Source organism: Clarias gariepinus, chromosome 11 (genome assembly GCF_024256425.1).
Source record: "Clarias gariepinus isolate MV-2021 ecotype Netherlands chromosome 11, CGAR_prim_01v2, whole genome shotgun sequence".
NCBI lineage: Eukaryota > Metazoa > Chordata > Actinopteri > Siluriformes > Clariidae > Clarias > Clarias gariepinus.
In genome coordinates, this window is record NC_071110.1 from 17,075,228 (window position 1) to 17,096,103 (window position 20,876).

At 37.9% G+C, this 20,876-nt stretch overlaps 2 protein-coding genes across 4 annotated transcripts in view; one reads left to right on the plus strand and one right to left on the minus strand.

Annotated features, from left to right (window-relative positions):
* Nucleotides 1–20,876, plus strand: part of nf1a (neurofibromin 1a) — a 65,505-nt gene that overhangs the window by 17,190 nt on the left and 27,439 nt on the right. For all 3 annotated transcript variants that reach the window (XR_008361348.1, XM_053507664.1, XM_053507663.1), the window contains exons 20-35: nt 83–427; nt 1,308–1,447; nt 1,666–1,788; nt 1,923–2,006; nt 2,098–2,214; nt 2,475–2,656; nt 3,334–3,545; nt 3,629–3,790; nt 5,942–6,045; nt 6,220–6,355; nt 7,584–7,646; nt 10,503–10,661; nt 10,743–10,840; nt 11,023–11,169; nt 11,775–11,921; nt 12,569–12,679. Coding sequence is in view for 2 of the 3 variants with exons in the window: in XM_053507664.1 (XP_053363639.1) it covers nt 83–427; nt 1,308–1,447; nt 1,666–1,788; nt 1,923–2,006; nt 2,098–2,214; nt 2,475–2,656; nt 3,334–3,545; nt 3,629–3,790; nt 5,942–6,045; nt 6,220–6,355; nt 7,584–7,646; nt 10,503–10,661; nt 10,743–10,840; nt 11,023–11,169; nt 11,775–11,921; nt 12,569–12,679 (2,330 nt within the window). In the remaining variant the exon portion in view is untranslated. The remainder of the gene's footprint in view (nt 1–82; nt 428–1,307; nt 1,448–1,665; nt 1,789–1,922; nt 2,007–2,097; nt 2,215–2,474; nt 2,657–3,333; nt 3,546–3,628; nt 3,791–5,941; nt 6,046–6,219; nt 6,356–7,583; nt 7,647–10,502; nt 10,662–10,742; nt 10,841–11,022; nt 11,170–11,774; nt 11,922–12,568; nt 12,680–20,876) is intronic.
* Nucleotides 13,516–19,722, minus strand: omgb (oligodendrocyte myelin glycoprotein b). Its single transcript, XM_053507667.1, has 2 exons — nt 18,410–19,722; nt 13,516–17,165 (listed from the first exon to the last, which is right to left on the minus strand). The coding sequence occupies exons 1-2, from the start codon at nt 18,421–18,423 to the stop codon at nt 15,998–16,000; spliced, it is 1,182 nt and encodes a 393-aa protein (XP_053363642.1). The 5' UTR covers nt 18,424–19,722; the 3' UTR covers nt 13,516–15,997.

Sequence of the window (20,876 nt, forward strand, 5' to 3'; positions counted from 1 at the left end):
GTGAGTAAAGGAATAATAGAGCTTTTTTCCTGACGTTTGTTCCCGAACACATCCCCAATGCAAGGTCTCTTGCACTTTTTAGGAGTGGATTAACATGACCGGCTTCCTGTGCGCCCTGGGTGGAGTGTGTCTGCAGCAGCGCAGCACTCCTAGCCTCGGTACCTACAGCCCACCCATGGGACCAATGAGTGAGCGCAAGGGCTCTATGATCTCCATGGGCTCCTGTGAAGTGAACAGTGAGACGCCCCTCAGCAGGTTCCTGGAGAGGCTGCTGTCCCTCATGGTGTGCACACATGAGAAAGTGGGCTTGCACATCCGTACCAATGTTAAAGATCTGTTGGGACTAGAGCTGAGCCCAGCCCTCTACTCTATGCTCTTCACTAAACTGCGTAACAGCATTGGGCGTTTCTTTGACACCCAGGGACCGGTGAGCCGCACTGTCTGCTACTCTTAGCATTAAAGTATAGTAAAAGCAATCTTTTTTGTGGACACTGTGGTACTAAACAGGTTTTCCTTCGAGGTATTCAGAATTTTCTTTTCTTCTTCTTACATTTTTTAGATCTTAGTTCCCAGCACCCAAGTAAAAGTACAGAATTAAGGCAAAAACTAGCAAAGAAATCTAATTCAAAATGCAATTAAAATCTTAACAGAAAACGTTTAAAGCATGATGAATGCATTTGTCTTGTGACGCTGCTGCACAACCTAATATGGCTTTGATTTCATATTCAAGTTTATCTAAGCTGTATTATTAGTTTTGACCACAAGGTGGCTGAGTTGGATTTTCATTTAACAGCGATTTGAGGTTTAAGAAGTGCTCCTTCCTAATGAATTATATTAAAATTATCTTAGTTGACATTAGTTAACGCTTTAACACAAGCAAACCATTAATTTCAGCAGTAATGCATCATATTTATAAGGTAATGTTTAATTGTTTTATTGTTAGTTAAACTTTTTTCATTTAAACTGATTAGGACAAATAATCTTTGTTTATTCCATTTAACAAGTAAATTTAAACACAAAAAAATACCTACTATAAAATATAGTAAAATATTGCTATGTCATACCCTGTATACCAATTTTATTAGGTATTGAATACCAATTTTATAGGTATTGTTGAATACCAATTTTATTAGGTATTGTTGAATACCAATTTTTTTAGGTATTGTTTATTAATATTAAAGTTTATGGTTAAATAATGTTAAATTATGTTGGTTAACAGTTTAAGAAGTGTTGTGTTTAACGGTGTTGGATGCTATACAGCCACAGCTCTGCCATCGTAAATAACTTCCATCTGTGTCTTCCCTTAGGTGCCCATAAATGACACAAATACATTATTTGTGGAGCAGACGATTGCCATCATGAAGAACCTCCTGGACAGCCACACAGAGGGCAGCTCTGAGCACCTTGGTCAGGCCAGCATTGAGACCATGATGCTCAATTTGGTCAGGTTAGACACGCTAAAAAAATTCTACTTCAGTTTAAACACAGTTTAATGCTGTGACATTAAATCACTCATGCCATAACGATGTATGGTTAGAGTTGAGTTGCTCTGAACATGTTGTTGAAACTGCTTTATTAACATTATTACATGCACTGTTCAGCTTGTTTTGTCTTGATTTGTCAAATGTAATTTTATTCCTGTGAATTTTCCCACTGCCCCCACAGATATGTGCGCATTTTAGGAAATGGGGTTCATGCAATACAGATCAAGACTAAACTTTGCCAACTCGTTGAGGTTATGATGGAACGCAGAGATGATCTTTCCTTTTGCCAAGAGATGAAGTTTAGGTCAGTATTCTAGTACTGTATTTAGTTGAAAGCTTTTAAATGTGTTGTTTATGATCTTATCATCAGAGGATAAATAAAGTGTTGTAGATGTTATGTAATGTGCTTAAGAATTGTTCCTTATATTTCACTCCAAGGAATAAGATGGTGGAGTACCTGACTGACTGGGTGATGGGCACCTCCAATCAAGCAGCAGATGATGATGTCAAATATCTTACACGGTACAGTTTCTGAATTTTAAATAATTTCTTTGTCATTTAAGCTTTCACTTTGATAGCTACACATGGTTTCTTCTGTGATTTTCCTGCGTAGGGACCTTGACCAGGCCAGTATGGAGGCGGTGGTGTCTCTGCTGGCTGGTTTACCACTACAGCCTGAGGAAGGAGATGGAGTGGAACTGATGGAGGCCAAGTCCCAGCTTTTTCTTAAGTAGGAATATAGTTTGCAGTTTCTGTACCCGTTTATTTAGTCTCATTAGTGTTACAATTGAAACATTAGTGTTTCTTGGTTACAGTGTGAACTATGATTTCAAGCTGCTCGATCCACAAATAAACTCCTTTAATTTAACATTTATTTGTAGTCACTGTACACTTAGTTTTGTGGTACACATATTATATATAGATGAATTGAAATGTTTGCAGCTGTGTTAAATGTGTTGTCCTTGCCCTCAACTCTTTGCTCTTTTTCAGGTACTTTACTCTGTTTATGAACCTTCTGAACGACTGCAGTGAGGTTGAGGAAGATGGGCAGCAGGTGGGCGAAAGAAAGCGAGGCATGTCTCGCCGTCTCGCCTCACTACGCCACTGCACTGTACTTGCCATGTCCAACCTGCTCAACGCCAACGTGGACAGTGGCCTAATGCACTCTATAGGTCAGTGCTAATCAAAACTATAGTATACAAAATAGGAAATTATAACCTTGGCCACTGGTAATTGGATAAAACTTCCTAAATATGCAACATATAAGCTAGTTCGGAATGTGGTTAATTTTTGGGTTCTTTGCTTAGGGGGGGGTGGGGGACAGGGGGTAAGGAAAAAGCACACCTGCATTATAGCTTTTTGTTGTTGGAAATGTGATGCAATTAGCAAAAGTTTTGTTATATGGAAGCAATTGCAACGTTCCTTAGAAGTACTTCCTGTTCCAATTAAACTGCTAATTGGCAGACACTAGCGACTAGATGTAATGAGATTGTAAAATACAGCTTTATTCTGGACTTGTCACTTTGTCCTCTTGTGTATCCTCTTTGATAATTTAGCATTGTTAAAGATATCTTGATGGGTGTGTTACTGTTGAAATGAGCTTCTGTGGAGAGGTTGTGTTTATTATTATATAACGACGCTATAATGAACCAGTTTGTTCTCTCATAATTTTCCTTTTAGTCATTTAAAAAAAAAAAATTTTGTGAAATTTTTATAAAATCTTTTTTTTTTTTTTTAAACAAGTTATGTACTTGTTTTTTTCTTCAGTATGTGATATTGGTAGTAGTTCTCTTAGCAATATCACTAGTGGTCACTGGTGTAGCTGAAAGTAATTTCTGTCTATCTGCAGGGCTGGGCTACCATAAAGACTTGCAGACCAGGGCTACGTTCATGGAGGTTCTAACTAAGATCCTGCAGCAAGGCACAGAGTTTGACACCCTGGCTGAGACTGTTCTGGCCGACCGCTTTGAGAGGCTCGTCGAACTGGTCACCATGATGGGGGACCAGGGGGAGCTTCCCATTGCCATGGCACTGGCCAATGTGGTGCCCTGCTCACAGTGGGTATGTAATCACTAGATGCTACTTTGGGTCATTGGATACCAAGGTTGAAATGGATAGTAAGAGTTTGCCCGTGTCATCTGCAGGATGAGCTGGCCAGGGTTCTGGTGACGCTGTTCGACTCCAGACACCTGCTCTACCAGCTGCTCTGGAATATGTTCTCCAAAGAGGTGGAGCTGGCTGACTCCATGCAGACTCTCTTCAGAGGAAACAGTCTGGCTAGCAAGATCATGACTTTCTGCTTTAAGGTAAATTAAAGCTAAAAAAATCTGACAGACAAAGACACTTGGATAGCAAGAACCACATTAGATGTTTGACAACTTATCAGTTATTGTTTCAAAAACCTTGGACTTCTGTTCCAGGAATTCAGATTTGTGATATGTAGATCTTTGTCTAATTCTCATCGCTGGTATTAGCTGTGTGTGTTGTATACCTTTTAAGGCTGTCTTTTTTCTTTCTTTCTTTTTTTTAAAGTCAGTTTATTTGCGTTTACACCACCATAATTTGAATCAAGGAACTAATCACTAACAACTTGGCAAGAGATGAAGCAGAATCCACTTCATACAATAAGGGCAATACACTATGTAAAGAAATATCCTTTTAAGTTTAAATGAGTATTAAGGACTGCAGTTAAGTACTAGGAATGTGGAATAAACAGTAGCGAGGAAGAAAGAAGAGGGAAGCAGACTAAATTTACTTTAATGAAAATATTTTTGACCAGAAGGAGCTAGTTCTACACTCAACTACACATTAAATAAGACTTCCTTTTTTTATTTTATTTTATTTTTTATTTTTTGCTTCTGTGGAATTTCTACATGTACAGGGTTGTTTTTATTTTAGTTTTTAACTACAATTTCTCAACTCACATTTATTTTTGTTGTTGTTTGATGCTACGTTCATTTAAAAATTCCACTCTCTACTCATAATCACCCTGTAAACAGCTCCTAGTCTCTGCTGTACACGTCACGTTGTCAATCCAAGCAGTGCAGTTCATCGAGCTACAGTTGAAGTCGAACAGAGTTTACATTAATGTAATGAAAGTACTTTCGTGCAAAAGGTACAAATCAACAACAGCAAAGGATCTTGTAAAGACACTGGTGGGGAAATGGTACAAAATATCTATGGTCCACTTCACAAAATAGATAGCACCATGAGGAAGGAAGATATACTGAAACAGTGTCTCAAGGCAACAGTTAAGGAAGTTAAAGCTTAGTCACAAATAGTTCTTCCAAACAGACAAGACCAAGCATACTTCCAAATTCGTGGCAAAATGGCTGAAAGGCAACAAAGGCGGGTATTGGTGCGGCCAACACAAAGCCATGAACTGAATCCAATAATACGTGTGTGGGCAAAAGTCAAAAAGCATGTGTGAACAAGGATGCCTACAAAATTGCCTCAGATACACCCATTTTGTCAGAAGGATTGGGCTAAAATTCCAGTAACTTATTGTAAGAAGCTTGTGCAAGGATTTTAATGCCTTATCGAAGTCAAACTATTTAAATGCAATATTACCCAATACTAACATTTACCACACACCAAGTGTGTGTAAACTGGTAATGTGATGAAATAAATAAAAGTTTAAATACCTTCTCTCCATTATAATTCTGGCATTTATATTCTTAAAATAACGTAGTGATGATGACTGACCTAAGACGGGTAATGTTCACTGGGATTAAATGTCAAGTATTGTGAAAGTTAAAGGTTAAATGAGTTAAAGGTTATATGGCTGAAGTGTCTGTAAACTTCCGACTTCAACTGTATAAGGAAGGCTCTCTTTAAAGTCTGTCTTGTTTCCTGATTTGTTCATATCATCTCAGCTGTAAGGTCATCCAAATGAGTGCATTTTAAGATTTAGTATGCCCTTAAATAAAGAGTTCAAATTCTACAGCAATATAAGCTGCACTGTTAGGAAGGTCATCGAATTGGGTTTTAGATCTCTTTGGGTAACAACACTTATTAATTAAATAAGATTAAAGTGTTGAAATAGTAGAAGCCTTTATTTGTCACACATACTTTACAGCACATTGAAATAATTTTCTTTGCATATTCCAGCTTGTTAGGAAGCAGGAGTCAGATTGTAGGATCAGTCATGTTATAGCGTCCCTGAAGCAGTGATGGTTAGGGGTCTTGCTCAATGTCTTAACAGTGAAACCTTGGCCCCAAACTTCTGATCCATCCCACACATCCTTATCTATTCGAGCCAATGTAAACTGTACCAATGGATGAAAAGGCAGGTGAATGTCATAGTAGAAAACCAGAGGGTTATTGCCACAATTTAACCAGTTATCTTTATTTTTGATATTTCATCCATCAAAACATGAATGGCTAACATCATATCTCATAGCTCGTCTCTCATAAAGTGTGTGCTCAACCATGACACTTCTCTTTTACTTATGCAGGTGTATGGGGCCGCTTATCTTCAGAAGCTGCTTGAGCCTCTGATGCGAGGTGTCATCACATCTCCTGAGTGGCAGCACATCAGCTTCGAGGTTGACCCCACCAGGTAGATCAGTGTTAGTTTTTATATAATTAAAAGTCTGCTGCTTTGTTTAAAAGATTGTAATTGGAAATTAAATAGACAACACTATGAGGAGACATGTTTTCATCTTTTTCTTGCATACAAATATTATTTTTATACATCTCATTAGTTTGTTATTTATGTTATATATTTTTTTAGACTAGAACCTACAGAAAACCTGGAGGAGAATCAGCGGAACCTGCTGCAGATCACAGACCGGTTCTTCCTGGCCATAATCAATTCCTCCAGCGAGTTTCCACCTCAGCTGCGAAGCGTATGTCACTGTTTATACCAGGTATGCTCTGCTCTGTCTTCACCCACGCTATTTGCCAAGCTACTTCACACTTGCTGCCCCATCCCTCTGCTACTAGATGCTCTCAAGATGGAGAGCATGCTTTAAAAAACTGCACTAACTAAACCACTCACCAGGATATCCTGCCTCCATTTTATGCACATGCTACATTGTTTAAATGTCTTGGATAGTTTTTTTTTTGTGTTTGCATAACATTCTGTGGTTAATAGGGGATGGGCTGCTCTATCTGTTAGATGTTGCTATGAATGTTTGCACACAAACCAAGTCATCCTGATTTATTGGTGACTTTAGTATGATGGTGTTAAATAGAAATGCTAGAACCTGGCATGTGAAATTTATAATGAAAATATTACTTAAAGCTTTTTAGTTAAAGGTGTAATAACATGATATAACTTTCAAAGCCTATAACTGTAAGCTGAAAACCTCCTCAGTGTAATTGCACTACAGTGAGATTAGTGTAAATAGAGATTTTGTAGTACTGATGACATAATGCATTTCTTTACAGTTAGCGACCTGCTCTGTTATATCACAAATAAGACCGGTAATGGGGCCCCTCTTCCTCGGAAACATGTAACTATTTAACCTTGGTCTGTTGATATTTATAGTTATACTCGTATGTTTGATTTGGTTAAGACTGCAGGGGAAGTAAGCTGGCAGAAGCTCAAGTGCTGCATAGAGTGTGAAAAGTCTGAAAGCAGATGTTTGTGAGCAGGAAGGACTGTCTAAAGCCCCAACACCCACTGCCTGTTTCCTTTCTGTTTACACTGAGCATATTCCTCTCATCCAGTAGTCTCTCATCCACCCATCTGCCACTCTATGCTTTCCATTCACCAACACCATCTATTTTATTAAGCTTGCATTTTCGAGAAAAGTTCAGTTCCACATATTGTGCTGTCTGCTCATTTTGTATTTAAAGATGATGTAATTCATATGTTTTAAATCTCAGGCGTTGTTTTTAGAGCTATACTATAGTAAAGTATTTTATGTCATAGCTTTTGACCTGAGTAGATGGTAAGTAGTCAATGAAACCTTACCTTAAAACTTAGAGTAAAACCATAACATCCTTGCAACTCACCCTGTGCTTCAGATATCTGAACCATAAAGCTCAGATGGAGATCTCTCCTGTATGTGTTTGCATTATGGCTGTGTGCGCTGTGCTCAATGTTGTGTAGCCGCTGCTGTGACTTCTGTGCCCATCTCTGCCCTGTAGGCTACTTGCCACTCCCTACTGAATAAAGCCACTGTTAAAGAAAAAAAGGAAAACAAAAAATCCGTAAGTTTCCCAGAACTTTATTTTTTTTTCTAGCCACCATTTTGTTTTTGTTTTTTTTATTCATTCTGGAAATCAGCAGTTTATATTGTTTGTTTTTTGTTTTGTTTTTTGGCTTTTTTGCCTCAAAACATGTTCATAAGCAACATGGGCCTACTAACCTCTTACTAACTCCAAAGTCATGGTTGAAACAGCATAGCTGTTTGGATCACCAGTATCCTGAACCCTTCAGGCCTGGTTTGGGACAGTGAGAGAGCCGGCTGTGTGGTGGGCCACTGGGATTGGTCAAGCTTTTCCTTTTGTCTGAATATAGATGAGGATGACCCTTGACTTGGATATTCTCCATAACATAGGAGCCGCTACCTCTGCCATGGAGATCTTTGCACACCAGGAGAATATATAAGGATTAAACCAGATTGCCCAAACGCCATGTTTTTTTTCTTATTTACTTCACTAAAATCTCCCTTAGCTGACATTGTAAACTTTTACTGTTGATAATTATTAATATGCATAGCACTCCAAGACTATGTACTCTGATTTGAATATGACTTTAACCTACTTATTTTGATTTTTGTCTGTTAAATATAATGTAAGCCATGTTTTTCAAGAAGCTGGTTAATGACCTTATACTTGGTGTGCAATAAAATAAAAATAAAAAAGCATGTGCTTTTGTGTTGGTAAGCTGGGCTTGGATCAGCAGTTTCACTAGTTGGACACAACTGCATGAGCTGTATTGGTGTGTTAAATATGCTTTGTTGGGGATGGGTTTGTGTGTGTGTTTTCACCATCCACTTTATTAGTTACACTTGCACGTTCATGTAGTTATCTAATCAGCTAATCATGTTTGAGTAGCACAAACAAATCAGGAAATTACAGCTCAACAGGTTTGCATAATGTTTACATCAAATGTCAGAATAAAGAAAAAGCGTGAATTCTGTGACTTAGATTGCAGCATAGATGTTGGTATTTTCACAGACAAAAAGTCTCCAGAGTTTACACAGTTTTGTGTGGAAGTGTTTTGAGTGACCGACAGTAGGTGGAAGATTGGTTCAGACTGCCAGGAAGGATACAGTTATTTATAATCACTCGTCACAACTGTAGTGAGTAGAAAAGCGTTTCGGAATGCACAAAACCTTGACCATGTGCAAGAACCTCCATGGCAGAGGTAGCATGGGCTACAACAGCAGAAGTTAAGCTGAGGATCCACTCCTGTCAGCCAAAAACAGGATTCTGGGGGCATCATGGGCACCAACTCACCAAAACAGACAGTTGAAGATATAGTTTTTCCCCCAGACACACACACACACACACACACTACTGTGTTAATTTAAGAGACTGTTTATGTATAACTCCCCGCAGATCAGCATTTTTTAAATTACTCAAACCAGCTTGCCTGGTACCATCGTCCATGTCACAATCAGAGTCGCAGAGATAACACTTTTCTGTGATATTTAAAGTGAACTTTTAACTGAAAGAAATGACATCTACTGTATCTGCAATTTTTTTGGCATCGTAGTGCTACAACATGATTGGGTCATTTAGATAACTGTATAAAGCCACAGGTGTTTCTAATAAAGGTCATGGGCAAAAAACTTGTGTGTACCTATACTGTATGTGATTATATTTTTAATTATGTATATATTTTGTCTTTTTATGTGAATTAGATTTTCTAGTCACATGGAAAAAAGATTGCATGAACGTTTCACACTCTCATACATGCATTTGTTGTCAGTGGTTGATTTACCAAGCTTAATTCTCAACCACATCTCTTGATTTTAAAAGGTTTTAATTTGAGTATATAACTTCTCTATATACTGAAACATGCATAATCATTTTTTATATGTGATGTAAGTTAATTTATTTCATGTCATCTGCATGTTTAAAACGCACAAAACTTTATGCCATATCTCATAAATCTGATATATTTTTAACAGAAAAATGTTTGCCATGTAGTTGAGAGAGTAAGAGTTTGAACCCTGATGATGCCACAGCCATCAATCATTGGGAGTCAATGGAAAAAAACAAGTGTGACCATACTTTCAGTCCTTTGTCAGCCACAGTCACCTTTGACTTTCCGATTTTGTAACGCAGCGATTTGAAAGGATGTGGTTGGGTGCTTTACTTATTTCATAAGGAACACCTGACCAGAGTATTGCCCTTACCTTCCCTGGATGGTGGCTGTTGTATGATGGAGGAAAGTGGATTAGATATTCTCTTTGATTGGTATGTGAAATTTTAGTTATACTTAGTCAGGTAGTTTTTTTTTTTTTTATATGTATTAAAAAAAGAAAACAGTGAGTACAGGTTTGATCATTTTTTTTCCTGTATTGTATTTGATTTTTTTTTTGATTTTTTTTTATTCTTTATTTTTGTATATGTTTTCTCTGTTGTTTTGTTTAATCATTCTAAAGGCATTGTATCATTATTTTGACTATATTAAGTTTGCATATTGGGCCATATGGTTGGTGCTTGGATTGTATGGAGTACATTTATTATTATTTGCTTTTTGCGCCAGAGCAGTGTTGAACTTTGGTTTTGATTCATTCCATCTTTAATTCACAGCCTTTGTTTTCTTCATCTGCAGCAAAATGCTGCCTGCTGTCCTTGTGGTATAATCCTTTTGGCCATCTAACCATGGGTTTTTTCATTGTTTTCTTGGTCCTTCGTCCTCAACATATTTTAGGGCTTATTTCTCATTTAGTCACCTATGGGTTTACAAAAGGGGTTAAGCTTTGGTAGATCTTAAGGTATTTTAACATTTCTCTGGTTCTGTCTTCTTCTCTCTCCTGTATTTTCCTCATCAACACTTTACCCTTTGTCTTTCCTCATCTTTCTCCATTTATTTTTATGTCCACGCAGGTGGTGAGCCAGCGTTTTCCCCAGAATAGCATTGGTGCCGTTGGCAGTGCCATGTTTCTGCGCTTCATCAATCCTGCCATAGTCTCACCATACGAAGCGGGAATCTTGGATAAAAAGCCTCCTCCACGGATTGAGCGGGGCCTCAAACTCATGTCTAAGGTCAGGCATTAACCTAGGTTGTATCTTTTGCCGTGTGTTTGTTGCAGATTGCTTATGTCTCTTGTTTCGCTTTTCTCACAGATTCTTCAGAGTATCGCCAATCATGTTCTCTTTACCAAGGAAGAGCATATGAGGCCATTTAATGATTTTGTAAAAAACAACTTTGAGGCAGCAAGGAGGTACGCACGTGGGGAATTTTATCTAAAAAATAAAAAAAAATCTAAAAGTCTGCCTATTATAATTGCTTGCATATAATAACATACCATATGTACACTACATAACAGCATACAGTACGAATGGTGGTTGATTTCCGATGTATTGTTCATAACCCACAGTTGTGAGTTATTCCTTACTTTTGCAGATTTTTCCTGGACATAGCGTCAGATTCACCTCCTAGTGATTCAGTCAATCATAGCCTGTCCTTCATCAGTGATGGTAATGTGCTCGCCCTGCACCGCCTGCTCTGGAACAACCAGGAGAGGATTGGGCAGTATTTATCCAGCAACAGGTATAACTTCACACCGGATAAGAATAAATGTTTTGTTAAGGCTGGGTAAGGAATTCAATGAGGTTTTTAATGCATCACATGTAGTTGATGGGCCTTTTCAACCAAAACCATTAAACACATGGATAAATATTTGGATTTTTACATAAATTATGACATTTTAACTTTTTTGAAAAAGTTTTATTAAACTTTAAACTTTTAAATATGCATAGAATGCATTTAAGGTTATTTGAGTTCACTTAAGCCCCCTGGCCTCAAAGGTTCCTCCTGTTTTATGGTGTCATCTCTCTTCCTCTTACCTTAAATGACTCTGCTCTTTACACAGTACAGCCTGATTGCATTTCTGCTTTTTGAAAAACACAAACCCTTGCTATACATTTTCCTAATCGAGGCAGACGTGTAATCAGACATAACCCAGTAGTTTGTAGTTGTGGTAATATTCTATGATATTAAGTAATATGAAGAAAAAACTGTCCCTCATTGTAGTCTTTTGCAATATACAATTTAATAGCTTGTTTTAAGTGTTTGTGTCTTAGAATGATTACTATTTATTTTTATTCACCATGACAAGAATAGATTAAATCTGAGTATGGATTTATGTTTGGCAGGGACCACAAGGCTGTTGGTAGAAGACCCTTTGATAAGATGGCTACACTCCTTGCATATCTTGGCCCGCCTGAACACAAACCTGTAGCAGACACTCACTGGTCCAGTCTCAACCTTACTAGCTCCAAATTTGAGGAGTTCATGACCAGGTAATTTTCCTGCTATGTCTGCCACTTTAGCTGTAGCTAGTTATGTTCCCACCCTTGATGACTAGTACGCATTATATGTATGTTTTTTTTTTTTTTCTTCTTCTTTTACTTTTCATTATGGACCATGTAAAAAAACATAGGGAAACTATCTAGATTTTTTTTTTTCCCAACCATACATTATATATATTTGTTGATAAAGAAATCAGATAAGGTTGATGCACTTGCTACTTATCTGGAATGAGTAAAAGACGGAATTAAAATTAGATTGAAAATACCTAATATGAAAGCAGCCTAAGAATACTGAGGAATGTTAGACTCAATCTGGACGTTATGGTTTAATTTTAAAGGTTATGTACCAATTATAGACTTGAACGCCTTTCATCAAGTGCACAGTTCACCTTGAATATAAATGATAATGAATTAGGTCCTTCTTTGTAGCATCTGTTTCAAGTGTGGTTAAAGTAGCAACAATAATTCCACTAATCTTAGCAAGTCTAATGTTAAGGTTTTTAATTTCTGTAAGATTGGTTATTCACTATAGTACTTGTATAATTTAATTTTGATATTTGTTGGCTATTTAATACTGGCTTTTATATCCAGTCATCCAGTCAAAGGTTTGGCCATAAAACCGTGCTTGTTATTCCCAGGCACCAGGTCCACGAAAAGGAAGAATTTAAAGCTCTGAAGACGCTAAATATCTTTTACCAGGCAGGAACATCCAAGAACGGCAACCCCGTCTTCTATTACGTTGCTCGAAGGTGAGATTTTTAGATATAGTTCTATAGTTCTAGACTTTATTGATAAGCCTGTGTGGGGAGTTGTTTTATTTCTACACCCTGTAGTAGTTTGGGGGAAAAGGTGCATCATGCACAATGTAGATAAACATGCTCTCTGACTAGCAAGAAAACAGGGCTTTACAGTTAAGTTTTTTTGAGTAAAATCCCAATCAAAAAGATATAATGCTTATTAATAAGTGTTTTGCCAAAAGACAGTTGGCCAGTAACATATTGGCTTTTAAAAACACAATCAGCTTGTGACTGATTATTGCCTATAAGGTTTATAGATCAGTAAAATCTCCACTGTCTAGACACCAGATGTCCTGTCTAATTGTAGGTTGCATAAAGTTATTTGGAATATGCTTATCATTTAGCCTTTGCACTAACAAAGGGCATCTATGGCAGCATTGAGGTTCGTGCTTGGATCGGGTAAGTGCTCTGGCGTTTTGCAGGCGGTGACGTAGCCTTTATTTCACATGCCAGAGAGAGGAAAAAATAAATGTAGATATACATCGTCATTCACTTTTTCCTCTCTGCATACTTCCTTGTGCAGTCAACCTTATTGCATTATATCCTGTAAGATCAACATGCTTTATAAGCTTCGCACTTAACAGTTTCCTGTTACTTTTCTGAGATTGAACGATTTTGATTCAATACCTTTTGTTTTGTAAAATAATTTATATATATATATATATATATATATATATATATATATATATATATATAAAAGTCTGGCAGTATTTTTTTCCTTTATATGATATATATTTATCTTAAACCTTGATTCTTTATATGAGCATAAATGCAGTGGAATTAGAAAACCTGTACATTTTATAATAGAATCTTTGCACTCAGTTTCATTACCTTTTTCTGAATTTATTTTGTACAGCAAATAGTTTTTCAAGACGTACACAGCACTAATATTTTTTTTCAAACATGTTGTGCAATAGTGATAACAGGTCATCACTGCAGTATGTACACATTGTTTTATCCAAACAACCATCTGAAAGCCATTTAAAGCTCAATAACGTTAAGCACAGGGTTTGTTGTTCATTACTCATAGACTGAATTGAGTGCATACATGCAATGCTCACACTTTTAGTGGACAGATGCAATTGTCTGAGTACATTATTAAAATGATCATATTTGCCAGTTAAGAATTGTTCTTTTAACAGTCTTGATCTACAAGGGGTGTTTAATGCAAACTGGGTTTTTTTTAAATGTGCTAAACACGGTTATGAGAGTAAATATTATTTTTTATTTTGCCATAAATAACCATCTTGCTGTGATATTGCACTAGTGCCTGCTTTACATCACCCTTGCTGAGATTGTGGTCTACCAGGAACTCCTTTAAATTGCCCTTTCCTTTAATGACAAAAAAACGACCTGGTTTGTTCACTAAAGTTGTTTTGTTTTGCATGACCTCATACTGGCCACTGTACCACTTGCACATTACAACTTAACTGGGAATTATTGCTATATCACATATATATTCCTGACTGTGCTTTAAGGACCTCCCGGTAAAATAAAGGAGATCCCGGTAGGCCACTATTTCAGCAGTCATGATGATGTAAAGCAGGAAGTTTGATGATCTCCAAGCGCTAGTGAAATGCTGGGATACAGAATCTCGTAACTGTTTTCTGTTAGTTTGCACAATCAAAAGTCCTGATTTGATTTGAACACCCCTTATTTTATATTTATATAAATAATAAATGGCTAAATGCAAATCGTAGACTTTTTTTTGTAAAGTGTGAATGTGCTAACCTTCATATTAACACCTATTCATGCTCTGTAGAAATCATTCTATACCTGCTACTGTAAAATATTTTTAATGAAAAAAGAAAATCTTTTTTTTTGTGTGTGTGTCATGAGAGGATTGTCACTTCATCCATAAACACTGCTCAATGATTACAGCCTCATTCCCTAGTACTAAATGCCTGTGTGATCTTTATGATGCTTTAAAAGTTTTCACCCAATTGCCATCATTAAGTAGAAGCACCTAGAGAAAATGGCAGGACAGAGTTAAATAACCGTGTGAAGTCCCATGTAGGCTCTGGATTTTAAGCCTGTTCACATCCGTTTAGAAATTGTGCAAGCACAGCACATGCAGCAGTCATTTATATGATCATCTGTTTGCTGATTTTGTTTCCATGATAGATTTTATTTCTCATTTTAGTCAAGTACCTCTTGCTACCATGGTCTTAGTATAACATAATGATTAATGTCAACATACAATGACCGCAGAATGTGGCTTCCTGGCATGTCATGTATAACCTTGAAAGTTATCCAAAATGAAAATCACAGTAGATTGCATTCCAAATGTTTTGAATTTTACACTGTTTCTGTGGACGAGCATAATAAAGGAAAGTTCATCTTTTTCATGTTTTTAAATGTTATTTGTGTGCATTTACATTTGTTTGTCAAGTTAACTATGCATGGCATACATACTGAATATAGAGAATACTGGTCAAATTGTTTGAATCAGACAGAATATATATGTGTGGTGGCTTGGGAAATCACTTTACCTGTAGGCATTTCCCCTTTTTCCTTTACAGGCAGTTCTGAGAACTATAGCCTTTCCTGAACTGTTATTCAGGATATATCTCTGCCACATTAAGTCTGCGTACTTCCAAATGTCAAAAGGGAGGAAACTGTACAAGAGTGTCCCCTCCCACTGCAGTGAAAGAAATCTTTGATGCAGTTTTCTCCCATTTGACATTTGGGGTAAATCTTTTGAGTCAGTATCCGTTTGCAGCTGCCCTGTCATAGCACGTAGCTATCCAACAACTTGGTTACAGTCTGCCAGGAAATCACACTTGGCTAGCAAGGCTGTAGCACAATCAGGCAGAATAACTGTTTGTATGACTGCCTTTGTTAAACTTGCTCCTCATCTATCTGATCTTTGCAGAAAGGTAACCTAGAAAAGGCAAATCAGATTATTTCGTGAAATATACTGTACTTAAGGTTTCTACATTCCACATCATTTAGAAGAAATATTTTCATGGTTTCTTTAGGTTAGATGTTGGATTATGGTTATAATCAGAAATGCCAAATGTGGTTCAAATTTCTTTCTTTTTTTTTTTCTTGCTCATTTACAGGTGTTTCCTAAGATTCATTTCTCAGATCAGCACACCTGTACTATAGAGTATTCCAAGTCAAGGATAGTCCAACTGTATAGTGAAAAGCTAAGAAGTCAGGAACCTCCTTTTGACCCTGCTTGCACATCCATAAAGGTGTGGTTTTGTTTTGAATCCAGACCAATTGCAACTTCTTGCTCAGAAGTTATTCCAGCTTGATGCAGAATCAGAAGGTACTCAGAATGATTGCTGTGCCCAAAAGGTTTAATGCGACAGTGTGATGTTTGCAGGGATGAATTTGGATGCTTGTGCTGCGAACTCTCCCAGGTAATGCCTTTTTGGTGCTCCGTGTGCGTATTGTTGTGCTTGTCTGGGTCGAGAGCCTGTTTGTGGTTGACGGGAGAGGTCCCACACCCTTTGTAATTACCTGCTCAGATGCCTCAGAGTAATTCTCAGTACTCCAATTGTTTGGAAAGTTGACCAATGCTGATTTGGACTGATATCCTGAAGTGACGGCGTGCACATGTTGATCACGTGCGTCGGCACCCAGCGGAGGCTCAGTGTACGAAGCCGAGTGCCGGGTTCTCGTGGTGGACAGATGGGCTTCCCCACATGTAGGCCTAATGTAGCAGGGGCAGCCCAGTATTTTTGCTGGTGTCTGCTGCACCCAGTTCAGTAAATGTGTGATGTTTTCTTCGTCTTCACAGGCCCAAGGGTTATCCCCAAGTGTAAGAAGCTGCAAAGCTTCCAGTTGATTGAACACACCCTCACTCAAGGAAGTAAAGCGATTAGCATGCAGATAGAATTGGGACAGCCTGGGAAGGCGGGCTAGTGAGCCAGGCAGAATCTGTAGCAAAAAGTTGTGGGAGAGGTCCACCATCTCCAAATTATAGGGCATGTTGGTTGGCACAGTCCAGAATTTGTTGTGGCTTAGGTTGAGTGCTCTCAGGCTAGGTAGCGTGTTGTTAATGAAGACAACGCGCTCCAACTGGTTGTTTGATAAATCTAATGACTGCAGGTTCCAGTGGTAAGCAGTGTCATTTTTCTTGAGTTGGTGAATTCGGTTGGTTGATGCATGGATGTCCCACAGTGCTCGCGGCAGGCCGGCCGGAAGGTGGTTAAGATGGTTGTAGGAGATATCCAGAGTTCTTAGATGAGCAAAGTGGCTGAGGACGCCATCTAGGTCTTGTAGCCGGTTGTGGGACAAGTTGAGGAAATGAATGTTGTGCTGCAGGCTGTTGGGTAGCAGTTTAAGACCTCGGCCAGAACAGTCCACCACTCGATGCCCCCTGCCACAGGAACACACTGAGGGACAGACAGCCAGCACAGATACTGCACATAGCATCAGGAGGAGCAGGCATGTCAGCATAGATGCAGACATTGTGTGAGCTGTCCTATAAAAAAAAATAATAATAATAATAATTATAAGACCTCAAAATCTAAAGAGAGAATTTGATAAAATAAATGGCGTATTGTATATTTTACCATCTTTATATGGTTGAAGAAAAATAAAGATTTGGGAAACAATCCTAGAAAATAAATGTATCTGGTTATTTTGGTCATTTTTGGCTTATCACAGTTTGTTACTGCTTGAGCTGCAATTATTCTCATGATTAAGTTTAGTTTTTTAATATCAGAGTTACAGTCTTACAGATGCACATAAACTGACTAGCTGTATCTTCTGGTTCCAACCTGGGTCCAGCATTCTGCCTTGTAGCAAATTTATGTAACCTGTAAAACCTGTTCTGAGCCGTGTTAGGATATTATTTATTTTACAAGTAAAGGGGCCGAATTGCCTCCGTCACAGGTGACATATTTCTGCTCCTTTGCAGAGAAGATTTATAACCTGTCTTGGTGTTTCAGACAGAAATTCTAAACAAAAACTTGCTAGTCACTCATATTTGAACTGTCTCACTCCATATTCAGTCCGTCTGCACATGTATATTAGTTTCTCAGTGTTATACATGTATACATTTTTGCACATTATTATTAATGTTTTAATATGCCTCTTGATTAACTCATTTACATATCTATTGAATGTGGTATATAAAATGTTTATTTTTGAAGATTGAGCAAAGCAAGCCTGATTAATAAAATACAGCTTAAGAAATATCAAAGATATTCCTGTCGGGTCCTGTGCTTGTTTGTGTGGGCTGTATCTGCTGTTTGCCAGAGAGGGAGAGGTAAGTGAACAGAGCAGCTAGTCAGGGCTCGGTTCTTCTCGAGATTGTGGCTGGAGTTTGAGTCCTTGCCAGAAGCTACTCTCCCTTGCTGCTGTTTCTGCTGCAGTGAGTGGTTAGCATTTAGCCTGGTTACCAGCATCTCCATGCTGTCCTTTTTTTTTTTTTTGTTAGCTGCCATTTAGGGACCATCCGGATCATACTACATGCTGGTCTTGTATTCGAGAAGTTTCTTACCTCCCTGCCTGATGATGCTCGGACAGAATGCATGACGTGATGCTGGTTTTTATTTCTGTCTTTTCTGAAGATATTATTTTAATCAAGAAACGAAAGAGCAGGGTTGTACTTGTATATAAGCTAGTAATATTTTAAGCAAAAATGCCTACTTATTCAAGATATAAAGCTCTTTGACTGGTGTATATCAACCATGATTTTCTTAAATATTGAAAATGCCTTACCTTATCTTTTCCATTAATTTTCTGTCATTTCCCCTTCTTTCTTTTGCATACTCCTGCCGATTCTTCCTAGCTCTCCCCTTATGTAGAGCAGCAGTGGATAATTTCAGTCACTGTCTTTTTCTTTTTTCTGCTACTCTGCATGGCAGGTTAGTCCTTTCTCACCCACATACAATCTCCTTTTCCCTGTCTCTCACTCTTCTGTGCGCTCTCTATATCACCCCCTCTATCAGGCTCAGTTTTTTCCCTCCCTTTTTCCCTTCTCGCCTACACTAAACATTAATGAGCTAATAGGTGGTTTTTCTTTCTCACTCATGTCCGTAGTCGGGCTCTCCTCCTGACATGGCAGTGCTGTGGTAGTGAGCAAGCCTCTGATGGCTCAAACCTTAAATGCTGCATGCTGCTCATCCCAGCAGCATCTGAGCTCTTGGAATGTGAAAGAAATGAACAGTGAGCATCAGGAAGGAGGGAGGTAGGAGACACGGTGGAGAAATGCAGCATAGAGACAACCCCGGCTGCTGCTGACAAGGTTTGGGGGTGGTGGTGTTGGAGGTGGTGGAGAAGCAGGGTGGGGGGGTTTAGAGAACGGTGGGGCTGCTGACTCGAAAACTTTTATAATCACAACTAGCATGCTCAATAAATTCATTGCTCTTTCCCCATCACTCTTCCTTTGCCTTTTTTACCTACACATATGGATAGCCTGTCGTTCTCCGGTATGAACACGTGTACTGTGTTTTTGTACACACAGCACATACTAAAACACTAACCTTGACTGCACTGCAGAGGCACTGTTTAGTGAGAATGACTCCCTTTATAAAACATCACAGAACATGTTAGGGCAGGATGATGCTGTACAGCCAAGCACTCCTTACAACAGCAGGTGCAATTGTGTGCAAGTAACTACCTTGTTAACAATCCTTAACATGTCTGCTCAGGCGTAGCACATTAGTCTCTGTGGAACCCTAGTCTGTGCAAATAGAAGAAAAAAGTGCTGCTGCCTAACATCTCTGGGGGCCTCAGTTCAATACTGAGCTCAGGGTCTTGCTTGTGCAGAGTTTCTTGCAAAGTCTCTTTGTGTGCATGTGTGTTTCCTTTAAATTATTTCCACATTGTGTGGGTTTCCTCACACTGTCCACAAACTGTTGGTAAAAAAAAAAACCTGACTGTGTTAAAATGCCTCTAGGTGTAAAATGGATAAGAGTGTGAACATTGTGCTCTGTCATGGATTGATGTGTTCTTCTTCCACCTTATTTCCGGTGTTGATGATAAATGATTAATGTTGACTAATAGTTTATCTTTTATACAGCATTTTTTCTGTCTTGCCATGACTTAAATTTTGTATAAAAATAAAACAGACAGAAGAGACTAATTATTCCATGAAATAGTATATGAATACTGCATTTTTAGTGCATTTTACAGTGCAGATTCTATATTTCCCTGGCCAATAAAGTCACACAATATAATATTCCATTTAGTCACCTTTAGATTTAATTAATCAACTTTTATGCTCCCTGTGTGTATGTTTAATGGCTACACAGATGTTTAGTCCCAATCCTGGGAGTTCTCTTCATGTTGTGTCTGCATGGAAATGCCCTTACTTTTATTATTAACCACTAGGGTAAGTACCCGCCATTGGGTACTCTGTAACATTGACAGTTACAGAGTTTTTAAAAATAGTTAAAAGGTTAAAGCTAAAATTAAGCTTATCAGCTTTGATTTAATCAGTGACCATATTATTTCCGGTTAAAACCCCACGTACATGTCTGCCTTAATAAAAACAATATACAATGATCTGTGCATACATCTTTGAAGATTCAGTTTTCAAAAGTTGCATACCTTTTTTTTGGAGTAAGCAATTCTGTACCTTGCACTTTGTAATTTTGGATCATTGTTTTATAGTTAATATGCATGTATTGTAAAAGCATTGGCTCGGTTCATACAATAAAAAGTGTAATAATAATAATTTAAAAGATCAACGTAATTATACAATGTATATTTTGATAACCTGTATAGGGGTATCCTTTGTGGTGTTAAAAAGAATTAGAAATTCAGTTATTCTTAACTCTTAAAATCTCTCAACTTACATAGTGCATAGTAAATAGTGGAGTAGAGATCACTGGAAAAGAAGACACAGAATAACCATTAGCTTATTTCAGTATACAGGCTGCTGAAACACTTTATTTCTGCATGGCATAACTACATTTAGATTTCATCAGCTAGCGAATGGTTTCCCCTTTGCACAGCAAGTGACAAACTGCAGCCTTTTGATGAACCAATGAGACGACAGTGACAGTGGAGAAAATAAGAAATACCAGCAGATGTGTGAAATGCTGCTTGGCAACAGCAGCTAGTTGTGTAAAAACTGATATAAACAAATGATTGGCAACATCATGTTACAGATGTTTTATTTTAAGACAGTGGAATAACATTTAAGTGTTTTTGAATGCAATAATATTTAAATACAGTAATT